This window comes from Rhineura floridana, chromosome 7 (assembly GCF_030035675.1).
Source record: "Rhineura floridana isolate rRhiFlo1 chromosome 7, rRhiFlo1.hap2, whole genome shotgun sequence".
Taxonomy (NCBI): domain Eukaryota; kingdom Metazoa; phylum Chordata; class Lepidosauria; order Squamata; family Rhineuridae; genus Rhineura; species Rhineura floridana.
This window is the reverse complement of record NC_084486.1, coordinates 134,770,780-134,796,543: the sequence shown is the minus strand read 5'-3', so window position 1 is coordinate 134,796,543 and position 25,764 is coordinate 134,770,780. Positions and strand designations below refer to the sequence as shown.

Here is a 25,764-nt window from a genome sequence, read left to right as displayed (position 1 = left end):
GAAAACAAAGCGCCATTATGATGATGACGATGACGACATTGCTTTTTCACAAAAGTACAACAGAGAGGCTGTATTTTCTCAACTGAAAATCCTTTTCTGCTTGGTAGACACACACTATTTTGAATTCTGAATTATATATGGCAGATGCTGGCTTTGCCTGTTGGGCTTCAAAATGGAAACTTCCTCTTAGACCACAAGGCAGGCTGAGACAACAGTGTCAATTGTTAACCACGGCAGTACTTTAACAAAAACAAAGATAAAATGAAAAAATGGTGGAAGGGCTCATGTTCTGGAACTTCTGTTCTGTGAGGGAAGGCCTTACTTGGTGTCCATGCCAGAAGAACAAGGAAGCATAGGGACTTAGGAAACTGCCTTTTACAGAGTCAGATCATTGGTCCATCTAGCTCAGTATTCTTCACACTGAACCGGCAATGTCCCTCCAGGCTTTCAGGCAGGAACCTCTCCCAGCTCTACCCGGAGATGCTAGGGATCGAACTTGGGACCTCCTGCATTCAAACAGAAGGTCTACCATGGAGATGGATGCTCTGCTAGTCCCCAGGTCACAGATATAAGACCACAGAGTCAAGCTGGTCAATTTTTCCAGTCTTCTAACCAACCAGAGAGAGTTCTGGATGATTTTCCTTAACCAGGTTAGCTGCTAGTCCTGGGCATGCAGTTGTTTTTCTGTCTGAATGACTTCTGCTGTGCTTTCCGAATCCTGCTCAGCAGTGCTTCCTGTGACTGCTTGTTAGTTGCTCTACCTACCTAGTGTTTTCCTAGAAAATGATCACCATTTTGTTTCCTGTTTTATAAAATTTTGGTTTTCTCCTAACAGATGCTGATGTTCTTCTGTCTTCAGCTGAAAACCTAGGCCGAAATGCATGCCCAGTCTCACACCTCCTCTAAGCAAGGAAACCCAAAGTATTTCTGAAAACACAAATCATTCTATTGAAATAAAACTGGTAGGCAATTGGCCAGACAGTGCAGCAAACAGCATGGTGGGCTAGATAGGTCTCATATCTGATCCAGCACAGCTCTTCTTGTGATTTGACCCGGAGGACATGGTCAACACTATGAACTACTATGAATTGTTTAAAACACACGCACACACATGCTTCTGGAGCCATGATCAGTTGTGACTTACCTGATGCCTATTTCATTCTGAGCTGCTAATCGGAATGTGTAACCCACAGCTGGACAGAGTTTTGTCACCTTGTAATGTTTTTGGCTCCCAAAGTAACATTCTCTGAAAACATTGCTTCTTTTTCCCTGAAAAAAAAGGCATATAACTTAATATGAATTCATAAATGTGACTTTTTTAAAAAGCCAAAATACATGTTCTTTCAACAACTATCATCATTGTTAAAACGGCACATCTCTTTTTGAGTGATGTCTGCATATGTTTTAAGTTGCACACTTCAACTGATTAATCAGAATCCTTAACAAACTAATGCCTCAATTTCAGATTAAAATTTGCACCTGGATTAACTAGCAGAGCCACCAAACAAGCAAAACTCAGCTCTGGGAAATCTTAAGACAACCTGCCACTAAGTGGGCCACACAGATGTGCCTGCTTCACTCTCTTTTTGTCATCTTTAACTTTTTTTTTAAAGGAACTTAAAGGTAGCTTTTTTTCTGTATCCAAAGCTGGCAGACTGGGAAATAACTCTCAAGTAGTCTCAAATAAAAGAAAGTGTCCTTTTTTTTCAGGAACTTCCAAAAGTCACATAGAGAGTTTTTAAAATATGTAACTAATCCAATTTAAACTGATTTTCTGTCAGGTGACCATGTGCCAGAGGGCCTTTCCTGTGGTGGCTCCCTTCTATCTCTGGAACTCCCTTTTCTGAGAGATTTGGATGGCTCTCTCATCTCTTACATTTAGGACTTTTGGTCCCTCCTAGTTATTTTGGCTGCTCTAAGTCTTGTTTACTACTGCTTGTTCATACTTTAAATGTTTTTAGTGTATAGAGCCTTAGGGAGAAAGAGTGGGACAGCAATGGGTTTAAATAAACAAATAAAATACATTTCCTAAATTCAGGCTGGCTGTTATTTCAAACGCCTCACAGTAGATAATATTTCATGATCCACTGATGCTCACATCAGAGGCTGGCTGATATTTCTAATTAAGCAGGATTATTTACTTGGAAATCTTTCTATTCCCAAAATAAAGGAAGTATGAGAAGCTGCTGCATTTCTAGACAAGAGCCTTAAGAGTCCTTCCCAGAATCCTGAGGAATTATTCTTCCAATTTTATGTCATCTTTAAACAAAATGCTTTGCAACAGGCTTTCAATATACTCCCTATTTCTATAGGCAACTTATAAAAAGAATATGAATCCTTCCTCTCATATACCCCTGCAGAACTGCAGAACAACTTATCTTTTCAAGACTGGTGTCCCAGGGTCCAGCAGAAACATACAAGAACACTCTAATACAAGTTTTTAAAAAATTATTATTATTAACAACAACAACAACAGGAAAGTGAAAAAGGGGTTATTTGGATTGAAGAATCGACCGCAGATAAGGGAGGGTGCTTAACTCTCGCCACCTGTTGCTTATCCATTCTAAATTACCCACAACCACACAGCTGCTTTTTTCTATGCAGGGTACCACATGTGCCCATGACACATTTGGAACACTGCAGGGTAGAAGGAACTATGGGAAGGTTTTAGTGGAGAAACTATGGGTGGGGAAAGGTTAAGCATATGTGCATACACACGTGCATGCACACATCCACATAGCCACTCCAAATTCTTCCTCGCCAAAACTGTTTTCTTTTTCTTTAATTAAAAAATGGTGGCAGGAGCCTCACACACTGATTTGCTTGCTAGGTCCCTCATAAGGTATGAATTAGGACTGCTTCACATGCAGCATTTTCTAATACTGCAATTATGACTGGAAAAAGCAAGGGCAAAATTTTCATGTCAAAAAAATAAAACAGAAAAAATGAAATGTGACAACAAATGCAAGAAAAAATTTTTTGTCCCCAATACCTGTAACCTAAAAAGTGTAGGTTCACTCTGTGTGGATTCAGACACCCAGCTTTTTTCCCAATAAATACGGAGCTAAGTTTGTTATGTCTTTATCCTGCTCTTTCTCCGAGGAACTTGGGATGGTGCATGTGGCTCTTCCACCCTCCATTTTATCCTACTAGCAACCCTGTAAAAGCAGCTTAAACTGAAAGACTGCTACTGACCCAAGGTCATCCACTGATCCCAAGTCCAAGGATGCTTCCAGAGGGAGGTCTTAATATCCCCAAAGGGGCCTTCAGATAGTGCATATGGGTTGTTGACAACAGTTTTTTTTTTAACATTGGATTTTCCCTGGAAAGGGTGAGCAGATTAAAGGGGAGAGGGAATACAGGCTGGCACTCTGATGCTGATGACATCATGCGGACAGTGCAAAAAACTTGCTTGTACAACTAGCACCGATCCCATAATAAAACACCTGTCTGGAAGCACCCCGATTCCATTCCTAGATGGAGAAAGAGATTTGCCAGCCTGCACTCATTAGTCAAGCTTTTTAAAAAATAACGAACAGGTCAGGAAGCCCTAGCAGTTTTGACCCTTTGCCGATCTCCCCTGGGAGAAGTGCTGGTAGATTAATATTAGCATATAACGAATCCAAGAGGCATCACGAAGAGTAATTAAATCATTGTACTGTCATGTGCTAGAGCTGTATTAGCTGTGTAACAGGCAGAGATTCAACAAGGCAGTTTCTCCTGTCACAGTGCTTGCAGCCCCAATGGCCAAAGGTCTTTTTGCCACACGTCTATGAAAAGTCCTCCTACAGCAGGAACAAACCCAATTCATACTAGAAAAGTTACATTCCAGAATTAGACTTCCAAAAACAAACAACAGCTCAGGGGCACCTGTCTTCCAAAGAAAGTGAATGAATGCCAGCCTGCTTTTGCAAAACACATTTCCCAGAAGTGGCTTATCTGTTTGATAACAAGGCACAGTGCCTGAAGAGGAAGGCCCACACAGGAGCAGCCTTCTAAGAACGGTAAAAGCAGTGTCTCAAATGCATATACAGAAAAAGCAATCCATTTAGAAGTGGCCTTCACCAACCTGGTGCCCTCCAGATATTTTGGAACACAAAGGCTGTGCTGGCTGACACTGATGGGAGTTGTAGTCCAAAACATCGAGGGCACCAGGTTGGCAAAGGCTGATTTAAGAGGGCAAAGAAGCAAAAGCATACGAGGTCAGCAAATTAAAATCTACTTTCACCCTCACTTCAGTTAAGACCTTAGTATCTGAGACATAATAAACTTCATGGTTTGAGCTCTACTGGTGCCTTACGATTGTTTTTGAACCGTACTATTTATACGTGGTCAAAGACATTTTATGGAGCATAAAAACCAAACGTAACCTTACATTTCCACAATTTCATTTTCGTGTGTTTTGAAGGGTTTGTGTTTCTCTGTTGAACAGATTTATGGTGAAACAGAAAGCTTGTTATTTCCCCCTTGATTAATTATCACTTACCTCATCCCACTCTAAAAGGTAGCTGGTGATTTTTGAACCATTGTCAACAGGGGCCTGTATGTGAAAAAACAGAACAGAAGGGAAGGAAAAAGAACTTGGCAAGAAAACAGAATCTTAGAAATTTCCATGATGTTGCACCTGGAAAGCGTAAATGGGCTCTGCTTACACTTTTACGATTGTCATTATATAAGAACATAGGAAGCTGCCTTTTACATCAGACCATTGGTCCACCTTGCTCAGTAGTGTCTATTGGTTCATAAGCCAATAACAAACCATGGCTACACATAGTGGTTTGCTTCTAAAAAAACAAACCATGGTTAGTGTGCTGGGCTAGGCTCAGACATTCAACAAAAACTTCATTTTGGCTAAAACATGGCTTATTGTTACAGGCAAACCAAGCCAATGACTGATAGTTGGAAGAGAGGAAGAAGATCAGGAAGGAACTTAAGTTGATCTCAGCCACCTCACAGAAGGAGGAAGATAAAAATAAGTCCTTCAAAACATTCCTTAAGAAGCCTCCATGGAAAAATTTGCCTTACCCAGTATCTGAAAGCACTCCCCCATACCTGACGTGCTTGTATGTTGGGGGGAATCCCTTCCCAATTTCCAATCTCTCTCTTTCTCTCTCTCTCACACACACACACACTTCCAAGTTTCCTTCCCCAGAGTCCGCATTGCCCCCCCTCCAGGAGTTTTGTCTCCTTAAAGATTTGCTAAATAAGAATGAGCAAGTCTCAGGGCTTCCTCCTTCTCCTGAGAAACTTAGCAGGGAAGAGGAATGCAAAGCAGCTCCAGTTTGATGGATCATACTCCTTGAAGTTGCAGTGCAGCAGCTTTCGCATCTGCTGCAAAGGGGAAGAGAGGGACAACTGAATGGAAAGCGGGAAGTACCGACCCACATGCAAAATAGCTTCTTGTCAATGCAAATCCACTGCCTGGCTCAGATACACTAGAAACAAGCCATCAATCTATTTCTAAAGAAGACAATACACTGATCTCCCTCAAAGACTCAGAGCTTTCATGCTGCTTACCTTCCATTGTAAAGTTAGGGAATTTTTGGTCCTGTGCGAAGGTTTGGGTGGGAAAGGGCATTCCGGGGCACAGCTGTGAGTGGTGAAGCTAACAGGTTCTGAACAGGATCCCTTTACTGAATTGTAGACTGCGTATACCCTGAAATAGGGAACAAAGTTTGAAGGGAAATATATATATATATATATATATGCATTATTAATCTGACTGTATCAGTATGAGAGGGTCATTGCTCCTTTTGCCAAACTTACGAATATTCAGTGGAATCTCTCTGTTTTAAAAAGTGGATGTTTTGGGAGCCCAGTCAACAACTAGCTGCAGTCTTGCTGAACACCTATCCAATGGGTGTGGTCCAGATGTTTTTGGACCAAACTCCTATCACCCTCAACCAGCATGGCCAATAACATCTGGAGGGCCACAGGTTCTCCATCCCTGACCTACCTGATTGGGACCTGGGATGGGAAACTGCTGGGAAGCCAACATAAGAATAGGATATAAATACAATGCAGACATATATTTTCTGAAAACATGTGGATGTTTGATAAGTGGCAATAGGAGTTTGTGCACAAGCATACAGATGTGATGTTTCAACAAGCTTTTTAAGCAGAGGCTTTATCCCAGTTTGCATCTGTGCTGGAATTGCTTTTTTAAGATTTTTAAAAGTTTTTTTTAAAGATGTTTATAAGATGTTTTATTTGACTATATTTTTAAAGATGTTCTGTTTTAATATATTTAAAGTCTTTTGTTCTGAAGATATTTTAAAGTGCTTTTAGTGTTTTTGTTTGCTGCCCTGGGCTCCTTCTGGGAGGAAGGGAGGGATATAAATTAAATAAATAAACAAACAAATGTATATGGTTAGTGTGCCTTAAGTGGGCCATATTTACAGATTTATTTATTTGATTAAGCTATCTACAAATGTTGTTAAACTGATAAATATATAAATACTTATTCAGTACCACTTTTCAGTTGGAAAGGCTCTCAAAGTGACTGAAATGAAAATACCTCCACAACAGAACATACAACCAATAAAACAATTGCTTACTAAGCAGACAGAACCCCCAGAACTAAACTGGAAAGATCTAAAGAAGCCCAGGTGATTAAAAGGTTTTCACCGAAAGCTGAAAAAGCAACAAACTAAGGGCTAGGCAAACCTTGTTGAGGAGGGACTTCCAAACAAGGGCACTCAAAACAGAAAAAGGCCCGGCACATTGTTACCAACATAAGAATATAAGAACATAAGAAGAGCCTGCTGGATCAGGCCAGTGGCCCATCTAGTCCAGCATCCTGTTCTCACAGTGGCCAACCAGGTGCCTGGGGGAAGCCCGCAAGCAGGACCAAGTGCAAGAACACTCTCCCCTCCTGAGGCTTCCGGCAACTGGTTTTCAGAAGCATCCTGCCTCTGACTAGGGTGGCAGAGCACAGCCATCATGGCTAGTAGCCATTCATAGCCCTGTCCTCCATTTCTTTTTTTGGGGGGGAGGTCCCAAAGAACAGAATCAGTCCTATATCTTAATATGTATATGTATCTCTATCTGTATCTATCTATATTTTGCCACAGAATATTTTCAATCCCGATCAAGAGTACTGCCTTCAACTGAAAAATGCTTTCCAGACCTGCCAGTTATTATCTCCTAACTGATGGCAGGTGAGAATTGAGTCCCATTCATAGACTGCCCCGATCTGAAGGTTTGGTTTAATAATATATTAATATACCTCCCAAGTGGTATCAGCATAATCTGTAGGCAACAGTTCTAATTAGACTAGAAAATTGCCCCAAATTTGGGAACGCTCTTCCCTCTGTCAACGTAAAGCATCACTCATCAGTTGTTTCATATGTCTTGTAGAAAGACATATCTTTTTGCCCAGGCTTTACCTGACCCAGAAGCTTGTTACTGAATTCCTGTTTTTAAGATGCTATTTTACTGGGTTTTACTGTTTTTATGATACTTTAAAAAAAATGTATACTGCTTAGAGATTTTTAAACTATTAAGTTGTTTAAGAATGCTTTTAAATTATTTTTTTTTTAAAAAGGAGTGCCCACTGCATAGGAGTGTTTTTTTACTAGGGTGTACCTAGCCTATGCAGGATAGTTGTAACAGTCCAGATTCAAAGGCTTAAGTTCAATATGTAGTCCAAATGTTGGGGGTGGGGGAAAGGAACTCAAAACCAACCTCTTGACTAGACAAGTCCCTTGACAGTTTAACTTCAGCAGTGAATTCAGCTAAATTTCGTTTATTTTTCACAACTATATGGCACTATCTTGGTCCAAATATGACCCCCGGCTGCCAGGGGCAAAAATGCCAACGGGCTTCTCCATATTTTGAGTTTCTCTCTCTTCCTGTCTCCTTCCCCCCTTCTTCTTTGGGGGGGGGCAGGCTGAGCAGTGAATCAGAACTTGGCATGAGAGGCAAGAATGTTTGTGCTATTCATTAGCAGTGACATCACAGGCACCATCCAATTGGGCTTTCAGCATTCTCACAACCATATCAGAGTGCTAGAACTGGAGGCTTTGAAGAAGCGGCTTGGTGTGCCCCAATATTGCCTTACTGCTTTTATAGTTAACAGCATAAGCTATGACCAAGTTCAAATCTTGCCTCAGTCATGAACTCACTAGGAAACCTACATGGTAATATGCAGTGTTGCAAGTTTTACTTTTGTACACACATTCATACATCCATCCCCATCCATGCAACAAAGAGGACATATTCAAGGACATATTCCAGCCAAACAAAATTGCTCAAGGAGGATATGAAATAAGGCTGGTAATTGTTGTGACCTGGGAGAGTCCTGAAGGCCACGAAGTCCTGGAGGGCTGTGTTTGGTCTCCATGTCTGGGGTTCTCCACCCTTGCTCTAAGCCAGCCTTTCCCAACCAGTGTGCCTCCAGATGTTGTTGGACCACAACTCCCATCTTTCCTGACCATTGGCAATGCTGGCTGAGGCTGATGGGAGTTGTGGTGCAACAACATCTGGAGGCACACTGGTTGGGAAAGGCTGCTCTAAGCACTCACAATACATACACTAGATCAGAGGTAGCCAACATGGTGCCTTCCAGATATCACTGGACTACAACTCCCACCATCCATGACCATGCTGGTTGAGGCTGATGGGAACTGATGTCCAACAATATCTGAAGGGCACCAAACTGGCTTACCCCTATGCTAGCTTATTACTAGGTTTCATGAGCTGCTTTTCAGGCTCAGCCTGCTAAGTGTGGACACTGATTGATTTCTCACAGAGAATGCATACACACTTAGAAAATGTGTTTGTGTGTATGGGATAACCAGAGTCTGCAGAAGCTATCCTAAATTCTCTGTTGCTCAGGGTAGCTGTGTAATATGGATGTGAATCCGTAGTGATCTTTGGAATGCAGACATCTTTGCACTGGCAGTGCTCCTTTGAAATGATACAGACAAAATAAAGCAACATTTCTCTATTAACCAGAAATGGTATAGGAACACTGTGTGTGTTTCTACTTGAAGAAACCACACACTGAAAATGCCCCGTATGACGTCACCTTGGGAAGAAATAAGACACCTGCATTCAGAAAGGGGTTCCTTAGGCAAGATGCTAAAAAGCTTAGCTTGCTAATCTCATGCATTGGAACAAACACACACAAAATATTCCGCAACAGTTTATCCCTGTGAAAATATAAACCTTTGGAAAATTCTGCCAAGGTTATGAAGACCTACAGTGACATTCTGACTTTGTTTTGCTTACATTGGTTTAAACTGGGCAACTAAACAAATACGAAAACAGATTTGAATTATACTTGCTTCTCGCTTTTACCCTTTGTGAAGGTGTTTTGTCTGCAACTTGAATCTAGCTGTATGCTTCCTCTGTTCGTAAGTTCTGTGTTACACCTCTTGGGTACCTTCTTTACAGGTGTGTGAATGTGAAAGGCAAGATGTAGAGCAACAAAGGAACAAAAGCCTTTGCCAAAAACAGAGCTAGGGAATTCGAAGAATCTCCACCAGCTAAATTAAAGTGGGCCGATGGCTATGCAAGTATATGTGGAGACTCACACTGTGGCGAACCAGCAGAAGTATAGGGGGGCGTGCAGATGGTAGCTCTGGAATGCCAGGGAAGGGAATTCTGGTGGTAACAGGGAAGCAAGACGCCTGCCACCTGTCCATTTGCCCTCAGCCAAGCCAAGTCCCCAGTGAACGGTTGGGAACTTATCTCCTTTCTACCTGCACCCTTCTTTGGGGGCTAGTACCATTTGAGACAAGCTTGGTTCCACACATATTAATTCAGGGGTGGAGAAATCACAGCCCATAGGCCTAATTTGGCCCACTAAGCCTCCCCATTTGGCCTGTGAGACTGCTTTGGCGAAGCCATGCATATGTATGATGTCAGATGTGGGGCAGGTAGACATGCGGCTTGGGCTGAAAGGAATCTTGAAGACTCAGCTGATTTTATGGCTTCCCTCAGAGAATCCAGGAAACCCTAAGTATGTTAAGGGTGCTGAGAATTGCTAGGAAACCCGTATTCCCCTTCCCAGGGAACTCTGAGAATTGTAGCTCTGTGAGGGGAATAAGGGTCTCCTAACAACACTCAGCACCCTTACAAAACTATAGTTCCCAGGAGTTTTTGGAGGGAAGCCATGACTGTTAAAGTGTTATAATAGTGCTTTAAATGTATGGTGTGGATGTGAGTTTGTCAAAATCAGCATTCTTAGATTTCAGTTGTATTCAATGGGATTGATAGTACTTTCAAGTTGAAATGAGCAGCGCTGTTTTCCCTATCAAGGCAAAAAGGGGTTAGCAGGAGCAAAACTGATGCTGGGAAAAGCACACTGAATTTTACCTTTGCCTAGAAAATAAAAGGAAACAAAACTGAAATGGATTCCTAAAAAGGATCCCAAAATTTGATATTTTAAAATATGCTGTCAAAATGCTGAAAATAGAAAATACCTGCATGGAGCGGGAACATGCTGAAATGAAAAATAGCTTAGCAAATGTATAACACTACAGTTAAAAAGAAAACGTGACCTTGAAATGAAATCCTGTTTGCCTTATATCTCTAGCTTTAATGAAACAAATAAACACACGGCTCAGTGAAAAAGTTTTACAATATTAAGTCAGCCTTTTAAAAACATACCTTTAGATATTACCCTTAGGATTTATATGGTCAGTGGAATCCACAAGTGATATTACATGAAGTCTACATTGCGCCATCATTTTCATGTTAAGGAGGTGCCAGAAGCTTTGCTCAAAAGCTAATGTGGAGATGTAATCTAATTGTTCTGAGGCAGCTATATGGGGATGCTACCATTTTCTGCAATGCAGTCTCCAGTCGCCATTCTGCATATCAAGTACATACTTGAACACAAATACCACTTCTGGAATTTAGGACATATTTCTCAGAAAGATTTTTTCTGGGTTTGCTGCTGCTGCTGCTATAATGCTATCTGATTTTAAAATCACCTTCACAGACAGACATGTGGGACTCATTGATTCATTCACTGACTCACAAACTATAAAAAATGGTTTAAGTACTTCAACAACAGAGAGAAAGCTGAATTTTGGTAAACATCCAGTTCACACCACTTCATAACAAGTGGGACCTGCAACAAAATGTAGTGTGGTGTGTTCAGAATTTCAGCCAGCCAGTCATGCCCTCCTCTGGGACACTCCATTCCTATCCACCCAGTCAGCCCACTGAACACACTCAGTCCTCATTGAACTGTTTTGGGTTCTCCATCCCAATTAGGGTTTTTCTTTCTTCTCCTTTGCAGGCTTGGGTTCTGCATGGATTATGCTTTTTTGGTTACATAAGGATCCACATTCAGAGAATGAGTTTGCTAATATAATATAGCAGGAGTGGCTAAACTGTGGCCCTATAGATGTAGTACGGGGAAGAGCCGTAGCTCCGTGGTAGATGATCTGCCTTGCATTCAGAAGGTCCCAAATTCAATCCCAGAGTGGGGAAATTGATTATGCTTTCAGGCATTTACAAAATTAACCTGGATTGTCAAGTGTTCGCTGTAAAAGTATCTATCAAGCTTTGGACACCCATTGTAACACGTATAACTTAATGGACTGAAATCTTCCCAACCACTGTGGCTCACCTGACGTGATATTCTGTTGCTGGCCTAAGGTCTTTCAGTTTGTATTCCAATTCTTCTCCACTGAAAAAGAAATGAAAAATGGTAACGTACAAACTAAGTGTCCCATATTATATTTATGTGTTGCATGCCCTACATCTAAAGACATAACAAAACTGCTTCATAAGGAAACCGAGGACTGCAAAATGTAATTAAACACAATATAGCTAATTTCAGGTTTTATTTTCCAGTACTGAGCATGCTGTAATTTTTTAAAAAATGAGCAACTTTTAATCAATGTCTAACACAATCTAGGCATCCTCATGTTGCTGATGCCAGCAACAGAAATAATAAAAATGATCATAATAAATCAAAGAAGCTCAAGGCCCAACTCAGTTTTGCTTTACTCTTCTTCCACTTAGGTATTCTGGGTCAATTCTAGCACTATTTTGTCGCTCTCTTGAATGGTGGAATCAAAATAATTGAAATAAAAATAATGATGATGAATTCTGGGATAGCATGAGGAGTTTTCAGCCAGTAGAATTCCTACAGGCACACACTTCAGTGTAAAGGTAGTGTGTTTGGGCATAAAAAACGGATTGTGTACTAAAATAACACATTCACTAACTGTAGTCTATGTTGTAAAAGTTAACCCATTGTGCCTAGCTGCTACATGTTAAACTGGTCCTAAGTCCAGAGCACTTCCTATAGCACCTATGTTGGGTAAGATCAAACAGAAAGAGACTGAACTTACTTGCCCATAAATAGAAAGCCTACACTTCCACAAGCCCTGTTGCTTCTTATATTAAAATTCAGTGACATCCAGCTTATGGAAAAGTTCTCAGATGCAAAAGGCAATTCCATAAATTTCTTTGCTAAACGGCCTCTTGCTAGGTGAAATGTGTGGACTACACAGTAGTCAAGCTGGCATGTCACCAATATTCCATTCTGGAAGTCACTGGGGTGTGCATATAAATCCTTAGCAGGCAGCTTTTCCAGCTGGTGAACACAGTGGAAAAAACTGCTGAGAGGGGAGGCCCAAGGGAGGTGGAAATGGCGAAAAGGCAACAACTGTGAAAGTGGAAGGAATACAATGCTTAACTCTGGAAAAACAGCCACAGCAGCTTCTCTTTCCACTTCCACTCCAACACTTTAGATTTAAAAAGCCATTTAAAAATCATAGCATGCACACTCATCTACCTGTAAATCATTTTGTACTTTCCATCCCGTCCTTTGTCTGATAAGGCAACTTCGTAAGCACAGGTATAAGGCAAACCGTTGCTGTGTCTATCCCCACTAAAAAGGCCATTTGGAGGAGTCCAGGTGAGCAAAACCGTTCTCGCCTGAATATTTGAAACCTGTAGAGAGAAAAATAAGCTTTTGTTAGTGTCAGTCTCAAGATGCATACTGAACAACTAATGCACGTGCATGCATATGGGAGGTATATGCTATAAAGACACTGCCACAGATATGATGATGATGGCACCCAAACCATGAAGAAATTAATCTTGCAGAGAGAAAAAAATGTAGGCTTGGATCAGAAGATAAGAGACCTTCAGAAAGTTCACTTAGGAAGGCAAATTTTCGATCCCTTTTTCACCCCTGCAGCCTCCTGAAAAGTTTCTCTGAATTCCTGAACAATGTAGGATAGGTAATAGGGCATTGCTGGGTGAGACAAGATTTGCCCCAAACTCGGCAGAGGAAAACTTTCCTTCCATCAACTTTGTTAAATTAACTCATCATAGGAGCCAAGTCACTCCATTTAATCTGGATGTGTGGGTAAGATATTACACTAAAGGCACATGGTTCAACAGATGTGGTTCATTCCCAACAGGGCTATATTGATTGATTGGCTCTGAGTACTTCTACCTCAAGGAGAAACCAGGGCTCTGGGTCAGGAGTCTTTTCAAAACAAAACCCAAATCCTGCTGCATTCCAGTGGGGTTCCACATTGTTCTTGTAACAGACTGCAAGGTAACCCTAGCACAGCCTGGTGACATCTGTGGGCTTTTCACCATATCAACCACTGTGCTTATTTTGCATACATATAAGGTTTAATGTAATTGCCACAGTGCATGATTTTTTACCTTTCATTTTCCTCTGACCTCATTGCTTACATTGTTCTCTTTACACCTACATGCATATACAGTGCCGTGAAAAAGTAATTGCCCCCTGTCTGATTTTCGGCATGGTTGCATATTTTTGGCACTGCTTTAACTCAGTTAGTTTGTAGGTTTTCAAGCATGAACTGCACTTTTCAGGTCCTGCCACAACATCTCAATGGGGTTTAGGTCTGGACTTTGACTAGGCCATTCCAAAACTTTAAATTTCTTGTTCCTCAACCATTCTGATGTAGACTTGCTTTTGTGTTTCGGATCATTGTTTTGCTGCATGACCCAGCCGCGCTTCAGCTTCAGCTGACAGATGGATAGCCTAACATTCTCCTGTAGAATTCTCTGATACAAAGCAGAATTCATGGTTCCTTCAACTATGGCAAGTCGTCCAGGTCTTGATGCAGCAAAGCATCCCCAAACCATGACACTGCCATCACCATGCTTGACGGTTGGTATGAGGTTCTTCATGTGGAATGCAGTGTTTGGTTTTCACCAGACATAACAGGGCCCATGTTGCCCCAAAAGTTCCATCTTTGACTCATCTGTCCATAGAACATTGTTCCAGAACTCTAAATGTACACTTACAGCATTTGAGAAAATGTGTACGAGCTCAGCTGCAGAGACAAAAGGTGTAGCAACTTCAATATATAAAGTTCTTATAGCAGCCACAATGGGTAACACTTTAGGTCTTAAGATGAAATGGGAGGAAGAGCTAGGTGTAGGCATGGATGAGCAGCAGTGGAATCAACTATGGTCTAAACCTCCTATAAAAACTGCCTCAGCTAAAATCCAAGAAACAGCTCTCAAAATACTTCTCCAATGGCATTGGAAGCCTTTAAAATTATACCATATCAATAAATCTCTATCCCCTCTATGTTGGAGAGGGTGTGAAGTTGTGGGCTCATTTTGTCACATGTGGTGGAACTGTAAACCAGTAAAGAAGTTCTGGAATGTGGTTTTTGGGAAAATCTCAGATATTACAGGGCAATTGCTAGCTCCGGACACAGCCTTGGCCTTGGTGTCCTACACAGGACATTTGAACATACCCATAGTGCATAAAGACCTGGTTATCCTGTTGCTAGCGGCAGCCTGCATGGAAATCTCACTTCAATGGAAATTAGCAGACAACCTTTCAACTGAACGATGGATGGGCAGAGTATGGGACATAGCACTTTCTGAAAAACTAACGCGACACAGAAAAATTTGTGGCACAGCAAAAACAGACAAATCTGATGAGGTGTGGTACCCATTCATAGTTTATATTAACAAAACTCTACCAGTTTTCTCTCCCCCATTATCCCAGGTCTCACTATGGAGAGGGTCTATCTTTCACACTAACACAGAGAAGCTTATAGAAGGGCACAGCGAATAAAGTCATTGGGTAAAAAGTAATTATAAAATGCCATTTTGTTTTTATTAAGGTTTGGATACAAGATTGGATTGTCAACATCATTTGTATGTACAATGTACTAAATGTTTGTTGATTAACTGTTCATTTTTCTGTATATTCTGAAAAATAAAATAAAAGATAATAGTTTTTTTAAAAAAAATTGTTCCAGAACTCTTGAGGATCATCCAGGTGGTTGAGGAACAAAAAATTTAAAGTTTTGGAATGGCCTAGTCAAAGTCCAGACCTAAACCCCATTGAGATGTTGTGGCAGGAATTGAAAGGTGCAGTTCATGCTTGAAAACCTACAAATGTCACTGAGTTAAAGCAGTTCTGCATGGAAGAGTGATCCGAAATTCCACCACAGCGCTATGAGAGACTGATCAAGAACTACAGGAAGCGTTTGGTTCCAGTTGTTGCTGCTAAAGGTGACGTAACCAGGTTTTGAGTATAAGGGGGCAATTACTTTTTCACACGGGAACATTGCTTAACATTCTTTAATAAATAAATGAAATAAGTATCAAAATTTTGTGTTATTTGTTCACTCAGTCCCTTTTCCCTAATATTAGGTTTGGCTCAAGATCTGATAACATTCAGTGCCAAAAATATGCAACCACTCCGAAAATCAGACAGGGGGCAAATACTTTTTCACGGCACGGTATACCTGCCAACTGAGAATAACGATTTTTGCAACTGATGAAGGGGACTCAAGTTGATAAAAGCTTATGCCATAATAAATTTGTTCATCTTTAAAGTGCCACAAGACTCTTTGTTGCTTTTGCTACTAAAAAAGGCTAAAATGGATAATGATTTGGATATATAATGTTTTTAATTGTTGTAAACCTCCCAGAGAGCTTTGGCTATGGGGTGGTATACAAATGCAACCAACCAACCAACCAACCAACCAACCAACCAACCAACCAACCAACCAATCAATGTGTTCTTAGGTCCTGAGTGTGCTAAAAGGCATTGCAGATTCTAGCCTGGTTTGGGGATGCCTCCAGGTTTCACTAGACCCCTTGTGAACACCACGTTTACCAGAAGTCTCTGATGTAGTGAGGGATGGTGGCAATGGCAACACTGAGCCCTGCTGTGCACCTCAAAGCAGGTGTACGCCTGGACTGAATTGCAGAACCCATTCTGGAGTTGGAGCACAGTGAAATGGAACCATGTTGCACACCACTAAAAACTTTTTGCAGTGGAACCAAGTGGTTGTACCCATTCCTAGCTCTAAGTTTTTGCTTCTGTCAGCCAAACCAGCCATGACTAGAGCCTTCTCCAAGTGTGCATTTGTAATAATACAGTCACCCTCCTAAGCCATGGAGGAGGCTGGGAGGGCCATGCTAGCTCCACTTCCTCTACCCTCATCGTCCTCCATGAAAACCAAGGTTCTAAAAGGGACAGGGAGCCTCTATGAGCACAACAGGTTTCCTGCTGCAAACAGTCGAACTCCCAACTGGAGGACTAACACAGGAAGCTGCCTAGCTCACCTAGCTCACTGAGTTCACCTAGCTCAGTATTGTCTGCACTGAATGGCAGCAGCTCTCCAGGTTTTCAGGCAGGGAGTCTCTCCCAGCCTGAACTAGAGATGCCAGGAACTGAACCTGGGAAATCCTGCTTGCAAAGCAAATGCTCTACTACTGAGCTATGGTCGTTCCCCTGATGGAGCAGACCAAGCACACCTGACCCCATTTCCTCGTCTATGAGATGTTAATCACAGCTGCACATACAATCATGATTGCTCACATCAGGTCTGGTTTGGGCCCAGATGCACCAAGCATGTGTTTTGTGCCAAGCTCAGCCTCTGAAACCTTCCACTGAGCCAACAAGACAGCGAACCGTAAATTACAGCAAACTATAAATGCAGTTAATCTTACCCTGTACCAAAACATCTGTAACACTGAAAATGTTCACATGTGACTTCTTGATCTTATTTAGAGTCAACCCCTAAAACAAATTAATAAATCTTGCCGGGCAGGTTTATCGGACAGAGTTCATGTAGCATTAACATTTTTCTTAGCTTATGTAAAAAGAGTGATTGCTTCAAACACCTGGACTGATTAAAGTTGAACATCAAATTAATCCAAATGTCTGCAGCGAAAGCTCAATGTCTCAAATTAGATGGTGCAATCAAAATGCCTCAGGTATCCTAATGGGATGAAATGGCAGCCAAATATAAAAGATATTTACAGCTAAAAAGCCCCTAAACACCATGTTTGATGTCAATTAGGCATTTTATATGAGGACAAAAGGCATCCAATTGGGATTTCGGGGGTGTGTGTGTTATAAAACAAGTACAACTAACTAAAAGGAGGGTTCCCCCTCCAATTCTTTTACTATGGACACATGCTTGCATAAATTCAGACAGAGACTTGGAACTTAATGTACCATATCCAGCCAATGTTCTATTGGAATGGTTCCTTTCCTTTATGATCCCTAGCTAGGACACACGTATCCATGCAGAACATATGGCTAACCCCCCCCATTTTTTTATCCTTTTATGAACTTTAATAATTTGAACAATCCAGAGGGCCAAAGGAATGACAATTCTTGTGAATGCTCCTGGAAGAAAATATTGGAAAACAGGAAGAACGAGGATTTCACACATATAAGTGGAAGATTTTGCTAGGAGTTCAGAATTCTGTTTCCTGATAGAGGAGGGTGGAACAAGAGAGGAAGGCTGACTGGCACTGTAAGAGACTGAGAACCAGAAAGCCCCTGGTTCAAATTTCATCTCAGCCATGACTTCAAGCCACAGCGCCTCCATCTTGCTAGGATTCAGACTCAGTTTATCTGGAAAATTGCCCACCAAGGTAATTATCCCACAGCTCTCCAGAGTGATGCTACTGGGTTTTGTGGAAAATGTAACATGCTACATGTCAGAATGCAACTGGCAAAAGACGTGCTGTAAGGCTGATTGGGCACGAGTAAAACATCATAACCTTGCCTACTGTGTGGCGGTGAGGATGAAAAAGAAGGTGCATTTCTCTGCCACCATCACATCCTCAAGTAGCCGTCTGGTGGAGGTTTTCTGTCTTGTCAGGGGTCTATTGACATCAGCTCCAGGAAATGGAGGTGTAGAACCTTTGAGGCCCACTGTGAATTGTTTGCAAGGAACTTTGAGGGTAAAGTTGCTCGCCTCTGTAGCAATCTTGATGCCCCATCCACATCTACTGTAGTCCTCAGTGTGGTGTCTAGTGCAATGACTGCTGCAACTTCTTGGAATCAGTTTCAGTTGATGCAGCCTGATGACGTGGACAAGATGCTTGCGATGATGCAGCCAGCAATGTGTCCTCTCAACTCTTGCCTTTCTTGGCTTATTAAAGCTTGCTGAGGGGACATGACCAAGTGGATCCAGTGTGTGGTCAATGCATCGTTGTGGAGGAAGTGGTCCCAGCCACCCTGAAAGAGGCGGTGATCCGACCACTCCTGAAAAAGCCCACCTTGGACCCATTGGTTTGTGACAACTACTACCTGGTCGCAAATACCCCCTTCTTAGGAAAAGTGATTGAGAGGGTTGTGGCGCAGCAATTGCAAGTACACTTGGATGAAACAGATTATCTTGACCCCCAGTCTGGGTTCAGGCCTGCTTATGGGACTGAATCGGCCTTGGTCACCCTGATGGATGACCTTTATTGGGAGAAGGACAGTGTCCTGCCCAAAGTCGAAGAACTCGAACTCAGATGCGGCTGTGGGTTTTTTCCCCTTTTACTGTAGTAAGAGAAAGTTTCAATTCAGTGAGCTTCATGAATCTTCCTACAGCTTACTCAGCATCTCTCTAGGTCTAACTAGGCACAACTTCGCTGCACTAAGACATCGACTCAGCAACTACTCCCCCTCCCCCACTTGGCTTAAGTAAGGCTGGGCAGGCACTCTGCTTGCGTGTGCTAACTGTCACTGTTGGGAGTGCGCACACAGGTGAAGACTCCGCCTCATCTGTGTCTGTTGAATCTCCCACCACATTTGCCTCCTGGCACAAGGTGAAGGCGGAGCCTCCATCACCGTCCCGTCTTCTCCCTCAGAGGGAGGAGGGCTGCCTGCAGGCGACGCAGGAGCAGGGAAAGGGGAAGCATCAGGCTGGGAAACAACCAGCTGGTCAGGTTGACTCTCCACAGGGATATCTGGAGCTGCTGGGGTTGAACTGTCAAAGTCCAAAGCTGGGGCATCTTCTGAGTCCAACTCCTCTCTTGGCCCTTCACTGGCTCGACCATCCCTCCTCCGCTTTGTTCTTGTCAGTCCACCCCCCTCTAAGCAGGGCTCACGATAGACAGGGGGAGTGTGACCATTATTCTTACTTGATCTCTTGGCAGCTTCTGGGCCGATTTGGTGAGATGGGTATGGGAGGCACTGTTTTACAGTAGTTCTGATTCTATCTCCAGGGTTGTTTTCAGAGAATAGTATTGGGTGTATGCCTTTTGGCCCCCTGGCAGTTGTGCTGTGCCGGAGGGTACCATCTTGTCCCCCATGCTGTTTAACATCTATATGAAACCCTTGGGAATGGTTATTAGGAGATTCGGGGCGAGGTGTCAGCAGTACGCTGATGATACCTAGCTCTATTTCTCTGTAATATCTGAATCGGGAGAGGCCATGCAAGCCCTGGACTGTTGTCTGGACTTGGTGGTAGGCTGGATGAGGGCCAATAAACTGAGTCTGTATCCTAGCAAGATGAAGGCACTGTGGGTTGGTCGTTCCTGAATTCGGATAACTGGTCAATTGCCAGCTTTGGATGGGGTTGTACTCCCTCTGAAAGAGCAGGTCCGTAGCCTGGGTGCACTCTTGGATCCATCTTTGTTGCTAGAAGCCCAGGTGACCTCAGTAGCTAGGAGTGCCTTTCACCAGCTTTGGCTGGTAAGACAGCTGCAGCCGTTTCTGGATCGGGATAGCCTGACCACTATTGGCCATGCACTGGTAACCTCCAAGATAGATTACTGCAGGCCCGCCCTTAGCATGTGCGGGGCCCGGGGCAAAAGCATAGTTGCCCCCCACACACACATTCTTTCAATGTAACAGAGACAGCTATGAACAGCTTACAAAACAGTATCATTTCAAGACCATTCCTGGGAAGGAAAAAGCCGACTGTGGTGCAAATTCAGAAGTCTGACCTACAAATTCCCAAGCAGCGTGAAATGGTGGAAGACATTTGCCCCAGTTAGCCCCGGCCGGGGGTGGGGAAGGCGGCAACAACATACGCTATCTATCCTTTGAAGGAATGAAGCTGCCCGGTGGTTTTTTATTCTGCTACATACATGTCTGGGAGGAAAGAAGAAGTGAGAGAGTCCAAAGCCCACACTTGGGAGAAGATATTTCAAGAAAAAAATAGGCCTTCATGTAACCAAGTCTGATTGGTTACACTGGTGTCATGACCCTTGATTGGCTTGACCATGTAGCCAACTAGAAAAACCTTTTCTTAAGATAGACAGTGCCCAAGTACAATCTGTTGAGATGGGCAGTGAACAGATGGGGAGGTGTGAAATGGCAAGGATTCAAGGGGCATCCCCCCCAAAAAAGTCCCTTTACTAGACTGAAAAATTTCACCCTCCAAATTTGTCTAGACCTATTCTTCACAAAATATAGTGATCACAACAGAGACACTCATGGTTGTTAGACAACTAAGGTATATTCAAGATAGAACCAATGGGCCATATGTAGTCATGCTGATTATTTTCAATGAATAGGGCTAACAATAGATAAAGCCCACCATGACATCACCCAGATATGAGGAAGAACCACAGAAATAGCTACCAGGTCACTCCAGGTGTAAACTGGCCTAAAATTGCATTGATATTGGCTGGATACTATGATTGTCTACACACCATCAGTTGGTGCACTCTGATGATCCACTATGCTATTCCAAGGGTGTGTGTGTGTGTGTTTTAAAAAGACTTTGAGGCCTTTTTAAGCTGGACAAAGCCTCTTTTAGTTTTGCAGGGTGTAACCTCAATGTGTATTGTTTGTGTATTGTTTTAGAAAGTGTGAATCAGGTAGGTTCGCCTTTAAATGCAAACAGAATCAAATTCCTCCCACATCCCTACTGGCAACCCCATGGTAAGCATCATCCCAACCCCTCCTTGACTCTTCAGCAAATTTCTTCCTTTTGCAAATGAGACAGAAAAAAACCCGGCCTCATACTGAGAGAGCAAAGTCATTTATAAAAGTAGGGGTCAGGATTCAGCTCCGCACTATTCCAGGCCATGCCCTGTTACCTTAGTAACATATTGTGGCCCACCTATGAGACAGAAGTAAGATGAGGGATTGTATCAAAGTAAAGAATACACGTACAGTACATACCCCAAAGGAAAACAAACAAAGGATAAATTGAATGCATTCCTTAACAGACTAATAAAAAAGATTTAAAGAGGAGTTCGTTTATTTATTAGGAGTTATATAAAAAACTAATAAAGCAACTGCATAATATGTACTTGGTCCATTTTTTAAAAAAGAATATAGCTTTTAAAACCACTCTGTGAATTGGACAGGAAAGTGATAAACCCACATCAGGAGACCAACTGGAGATTTACCATTTTCTTTGGAAGAAATTACGTACTTACTAAACCATTTTGCAATTTTAACTTTGGGATTTGCAGATATGAATGTCTTCCAACGGTGCTTCTGTGCAGAACACCTAATAAGAGTTCAGCTTTTTTAAAAAATAAAATAAAAATCCAGCTCTCTTATTTTTCACTTTCACTTAAAACAACAGTTGTGATTTTTTTTTGTACATTATCTGCAGGTTGGGTGTCTGTTGGGGGCTGTTTTAGATATAGGCTTTCGCTTGCCTGCTCTGTTGCTGATTCTTGGGCCTGGCTGTCACGCCACCATCCAACGCAGAGCTCACTTGGTGCCCGCTGCCAGGAGCCTCCTTGCCCTGCTGGGCTCCATTTGCAGATGAACTACATCCCCTCAGCTTGTCCACCGAAGGGAGGGTGCCGTCTTGCAACTCGCAGCGAGCCACCTATTCACTTGCAGCCCGCCACGGTGCACACACTCCTTCCCAGGTCACCACTCCCACCACACTACAGCAGCTGCAGCATAGCGCCCCTGGACCTCCAGCAGGTGCCTGAGCGCTGGTGCCGCCCAGCCAAGGCTGACCGTGGTGGCGGTGGCAGGAGCGGGACAGGCGGCAGCGAGCACGTCCCTGTCGAGCAGCTGCCGCCTTCTCCTCCTCTGGCGGCAGCACCACTTTATTGTTTGCACCCGGGGCGGCCCGCTCCCCCACCCCCTTGGTACACCACTGCGCAGATCGCAAAGCGAGGGGCCCTCCCAAAGTGCGGGCCTGGGGCAACTGCCCCGCGTCCCAGTGCCTAGGGGCGCTACTGGATTACTGTAACATACTCTATGTGGAGCTCCCCTTGAGGTCAGTCCGGAAGCTGCAGCTGGTGCAAAATGCGGTAGTAAGACTGCTCACTGGGGCAGCATATCACCAACATGTCGCCACACTGCTGAAAGAATTGCACTGGCTGCCCATTAGTTACTGGACCAAGTTCAAGGTTTTGGTGTACAAAGCCCTATGCAGCTTGGGACCAGGATACCTGAAAGATCGTCTTACCCCTTATATACCCAGTCGATCACTGCGCTTTGCAGGTGAGGGCCTCCTGCAGATACCATCTTATCAGGAAGTCCGTTATACACAACACAGAAAATGGACATTTAGTGTAGTGGCACCTACCCTTTGGAATTCGCTTCCCTTAAATATTAGACAGGCGCCATCTCTGTTATCTTTTTGGCGCCTACTGAAGACCTTCCTGTTTCAACAAGCTTTTTAAGAAGAGACCTTATCCCAGTCTGTGTCTATGTTGGAATTGTTTTTTAATATGTTTTTAAACCTTCTCTTTTAAAAAATAGATGTTTCAAAGCTTTTTTAAATGTTTTTAAAGATGTTTTGTGTTAATACGTTTTAAATGGTTGTTTTAATATATTTTAAAGTCTGTTTTTATGATGCATTAAAGTGTTTTTAGTGCTTTTGTTTGCCGCCCTGGGCTCCTACTGGGAGGAAGGGCATGACAATAAACAAACAAACAAGTGGAGAGTCAAAGAAGACCACATTGATCCAACTCAGCACCGTGAACTGAGCAGAAAGTACCAAGGAGTCTCTGCAGATTTACTCCAAAACAACCTATCTTTAAGACTTTTCTTTGCTTGATATATGTTCCACTGGAGACTTCCCCTGTGAAAGCCCTGCTGAAATGAATAAGATCTGGACTTATTACACAATTTGGATTCATTTCCCTGTAGTCTGTGCCCTAATTAAAATACTACAAGCTCATGAAGTGCTTCACATCATTGACATTTCTTTAGGTTTAGAGAAATTATTTTTCTCTGTATAGCAAGAACAAAGACAGACACTAAGAATTGCATAAAGCACATTTTCTTTAGTTGGGTAACCTGAGCCATCGAGTTCTAAGGAGTAATTATTGCAGAAATTTATTAATTTGTTCTCTCTCTTTTAGCCATATAATAGCCCAGTCTGTGTCACAATGAGCTGTATGCATCTGTCAAAAACAAAAATCCAAATTTTGCACATTTCACATCTTACAAGTTAAAACGACAGCTTTAAGAAGGTGGCGGAATACAGCTTATTTTACTTGGCGGACAGGGGGAAGGGTGTAGAAAGAACCCTTCATGAAATAATTCAAAAATACGTTTGAGTTACTATTTCTTTACCAGTAAGTTGGATATACAGACGTGCCTTTAAATTATTTTAAAACAGATTTTAATGGTGTTTGTGATTGATAAGCTGATTCTAGAATCCAATGGGACTAGTTTAAAGCAGGGTATGAATGTTTAGATAAATAAAATATTAAATACGAACAACTTGCATTATGTGTGGCCAGCTCCTAGACGATGCTACCAAAGCAAAGGTAAACTTCAGTTTTCACGTAGATAGTCTGCCTAGCCCTAGGGTATACATATCCTTGAATCCTGATCCATCACCATGTGTGTGCTCAGTTTCCCTCTGGCTGTGTATTATTCATAGTATCCTGTCTTTGATTAGCCTGGCAAGAGTCAAAAGGTATAGATAAGACCTCGTCTGCTGGATCAGGCTAAAAACATTTCTAGGCCCCCATCCTGTTCCCACAATAGTTTGCCAGATGCCTAAAGGAAGGCTGAAAACAGGACACCAGCACAGGATCACTCTCCTGCTCATGACACCCAGCAATGATATTCAGAGCTACATAATACCTTTTATACTGTAATAAACTATCAATTTTCCTTCCTTTGTAGTCTTGCCTTTAACTGAAAAAACATGACCAATTAAAAAGCAACAAGACTAATAGTTCCATTTGCGCAACAGGATTATATCCTGTCTCTGTCTCTGTCTCTTCTTTAGACTTGTGCACACCAAATATGAGATGGAGCATGCAATTACTACCGACAGGAATTCAGAGTAGCCATATTACTTACATATGTGATGAAGTCATAAGCGAAGCATGTAGGTCATCTCAAATGAAAGCCAGTAAAACCTTTATGCCAGACTGCCCTATTACATAATCTTTGCATACCACACACGTGAAAGGAAAGCTAGAAATAATGCAAGGAATGCTGCTGAGAGCATTTTATGTGTTTATGGGGACTATTTCTGCATATCCGCATATTTTTAAGAGCCAGATTACTATCTGATTGCATGAGCTGCAGCTGCAATTAAGTGTTGAAGATAAGGAGGCACAGCTGTTGCTGCAGTGGATGACTGTAGGGATCTTTGAGAGATTAACAATGTAATCCTAACCAGGTCTACTCAGACATAATTCCTATGGAGTTCAATGGGGCTTACGTCTAAATAAGTGGGGTTAGGATTGCAGTGTTGGCTATCTGCTGGAATTTGCACTACTGCTATAGTTGTGAAACACTTCTCATCAGTCTAAACAAAAATACATACTATATAGGATTTTTTAAAATCTAGATCAGTGCAGAAATGGAACATATAGAATTAGGGGTGAAAAACATGTGGAAGTGACACAGACTGGAAGCAGACAGATTTATCCACTCTAGATGACTACACCCAAATCTAGACCTGGAGGGTACATGCTCTGGCTCAGGGTTCCTCAGGTTAGTGGTGGAGCCTGGAGCTTCAGTTTTCTAAGAAACTGAAGTGCAGCAGCTACCGCTCTGCTGATCAAGGCACTGATATCTCCACCTCACAGCTTTAATTTTGCATTGCTGTGTAAAAAAAAGAAAAATGCCTGTGGATCACATACCTGTGGTTTCTCAATTCCAGAAAGAGCATCTTGAACCCTTTTTGTTTCTGTGTCGCATTCTGTGCAAAAAATAAACAAATAATTAAATAGGGAAAAAGAGAGGGAGAAAAAAGTTACAACCTTTCCGTCAGTGGCAAACAAGTTCTAAATTCATCCACACAGGAGTTCACACAATCGAAGAGAGATAACCAGGGGTGACCGGTGGCTGGTTGCATGCCAGTGGGGCAGTGGAATCTGCTCCGGGTATTAGTCCGAACTTTCAAGGAGCTGCCACTAGAGGTGATTTATAAGTCTTTTTACCATAGATAAAAGATGAACTTCCATGCTCCTCCCACTTACATTCCCTCTTCACAGCAAACAACTCCTAGTGTGCTCAGGGTGGTGCATACAAAAGGTATTATTAAAAGTATTCACAGAACATATAAATACAATATAGGGACTGACAAATTAGCATAACAATATATAGCAAAAAATAGTAATAGGCAGACGAATAGCTGGTGTCAACCT

The 25,764-nt window shown here is 42.4% G+C and overlaps 1 protein-coding gene across 11 annotated transcripts in view; it reads right to left on the bottom strand.

Annotated features, from left to right (window-relative positions):
• The window catches only part of FNDC3B (fibronectin type III domain containing 3B), a 389,419-nt gene that overhangs the window by 104,421 nt on the left and 259,234 nt on the right, over positions 1-25,764 (bottom strand). For all 11 annotated transcript variants that reach the window (XM_061637327.1, XM_061637337.1, XM_061637336.1 and 8 more), the window contains 6 exons: positions 25,258-25,316; positions 12,764-12,921; positions 11,588-11,647; positions 5,518-5,656; positions 4,487-4,540; positions 1,145-1,269 (listed from right to left, as the gene is read on the bottom strand). In XM_061637327.1, coding sequence (XP_061493311.1) covers positions 1,145-1,269; positions 4,487-4,540; positions 5,518-5,656; positions 11,588-11,647; positions 12,764-12,921; positions 25,258-25,316 — 595 coding nt within the window. The remainder of the gene's footprint in view (positions 1-1,144; positions 1,270-4,486; positions 4,541-5,517; positions 5,657-11,587; positions 11,648-12,763; positions 12,922-25,257; positions 25,317-25,764) is intronic.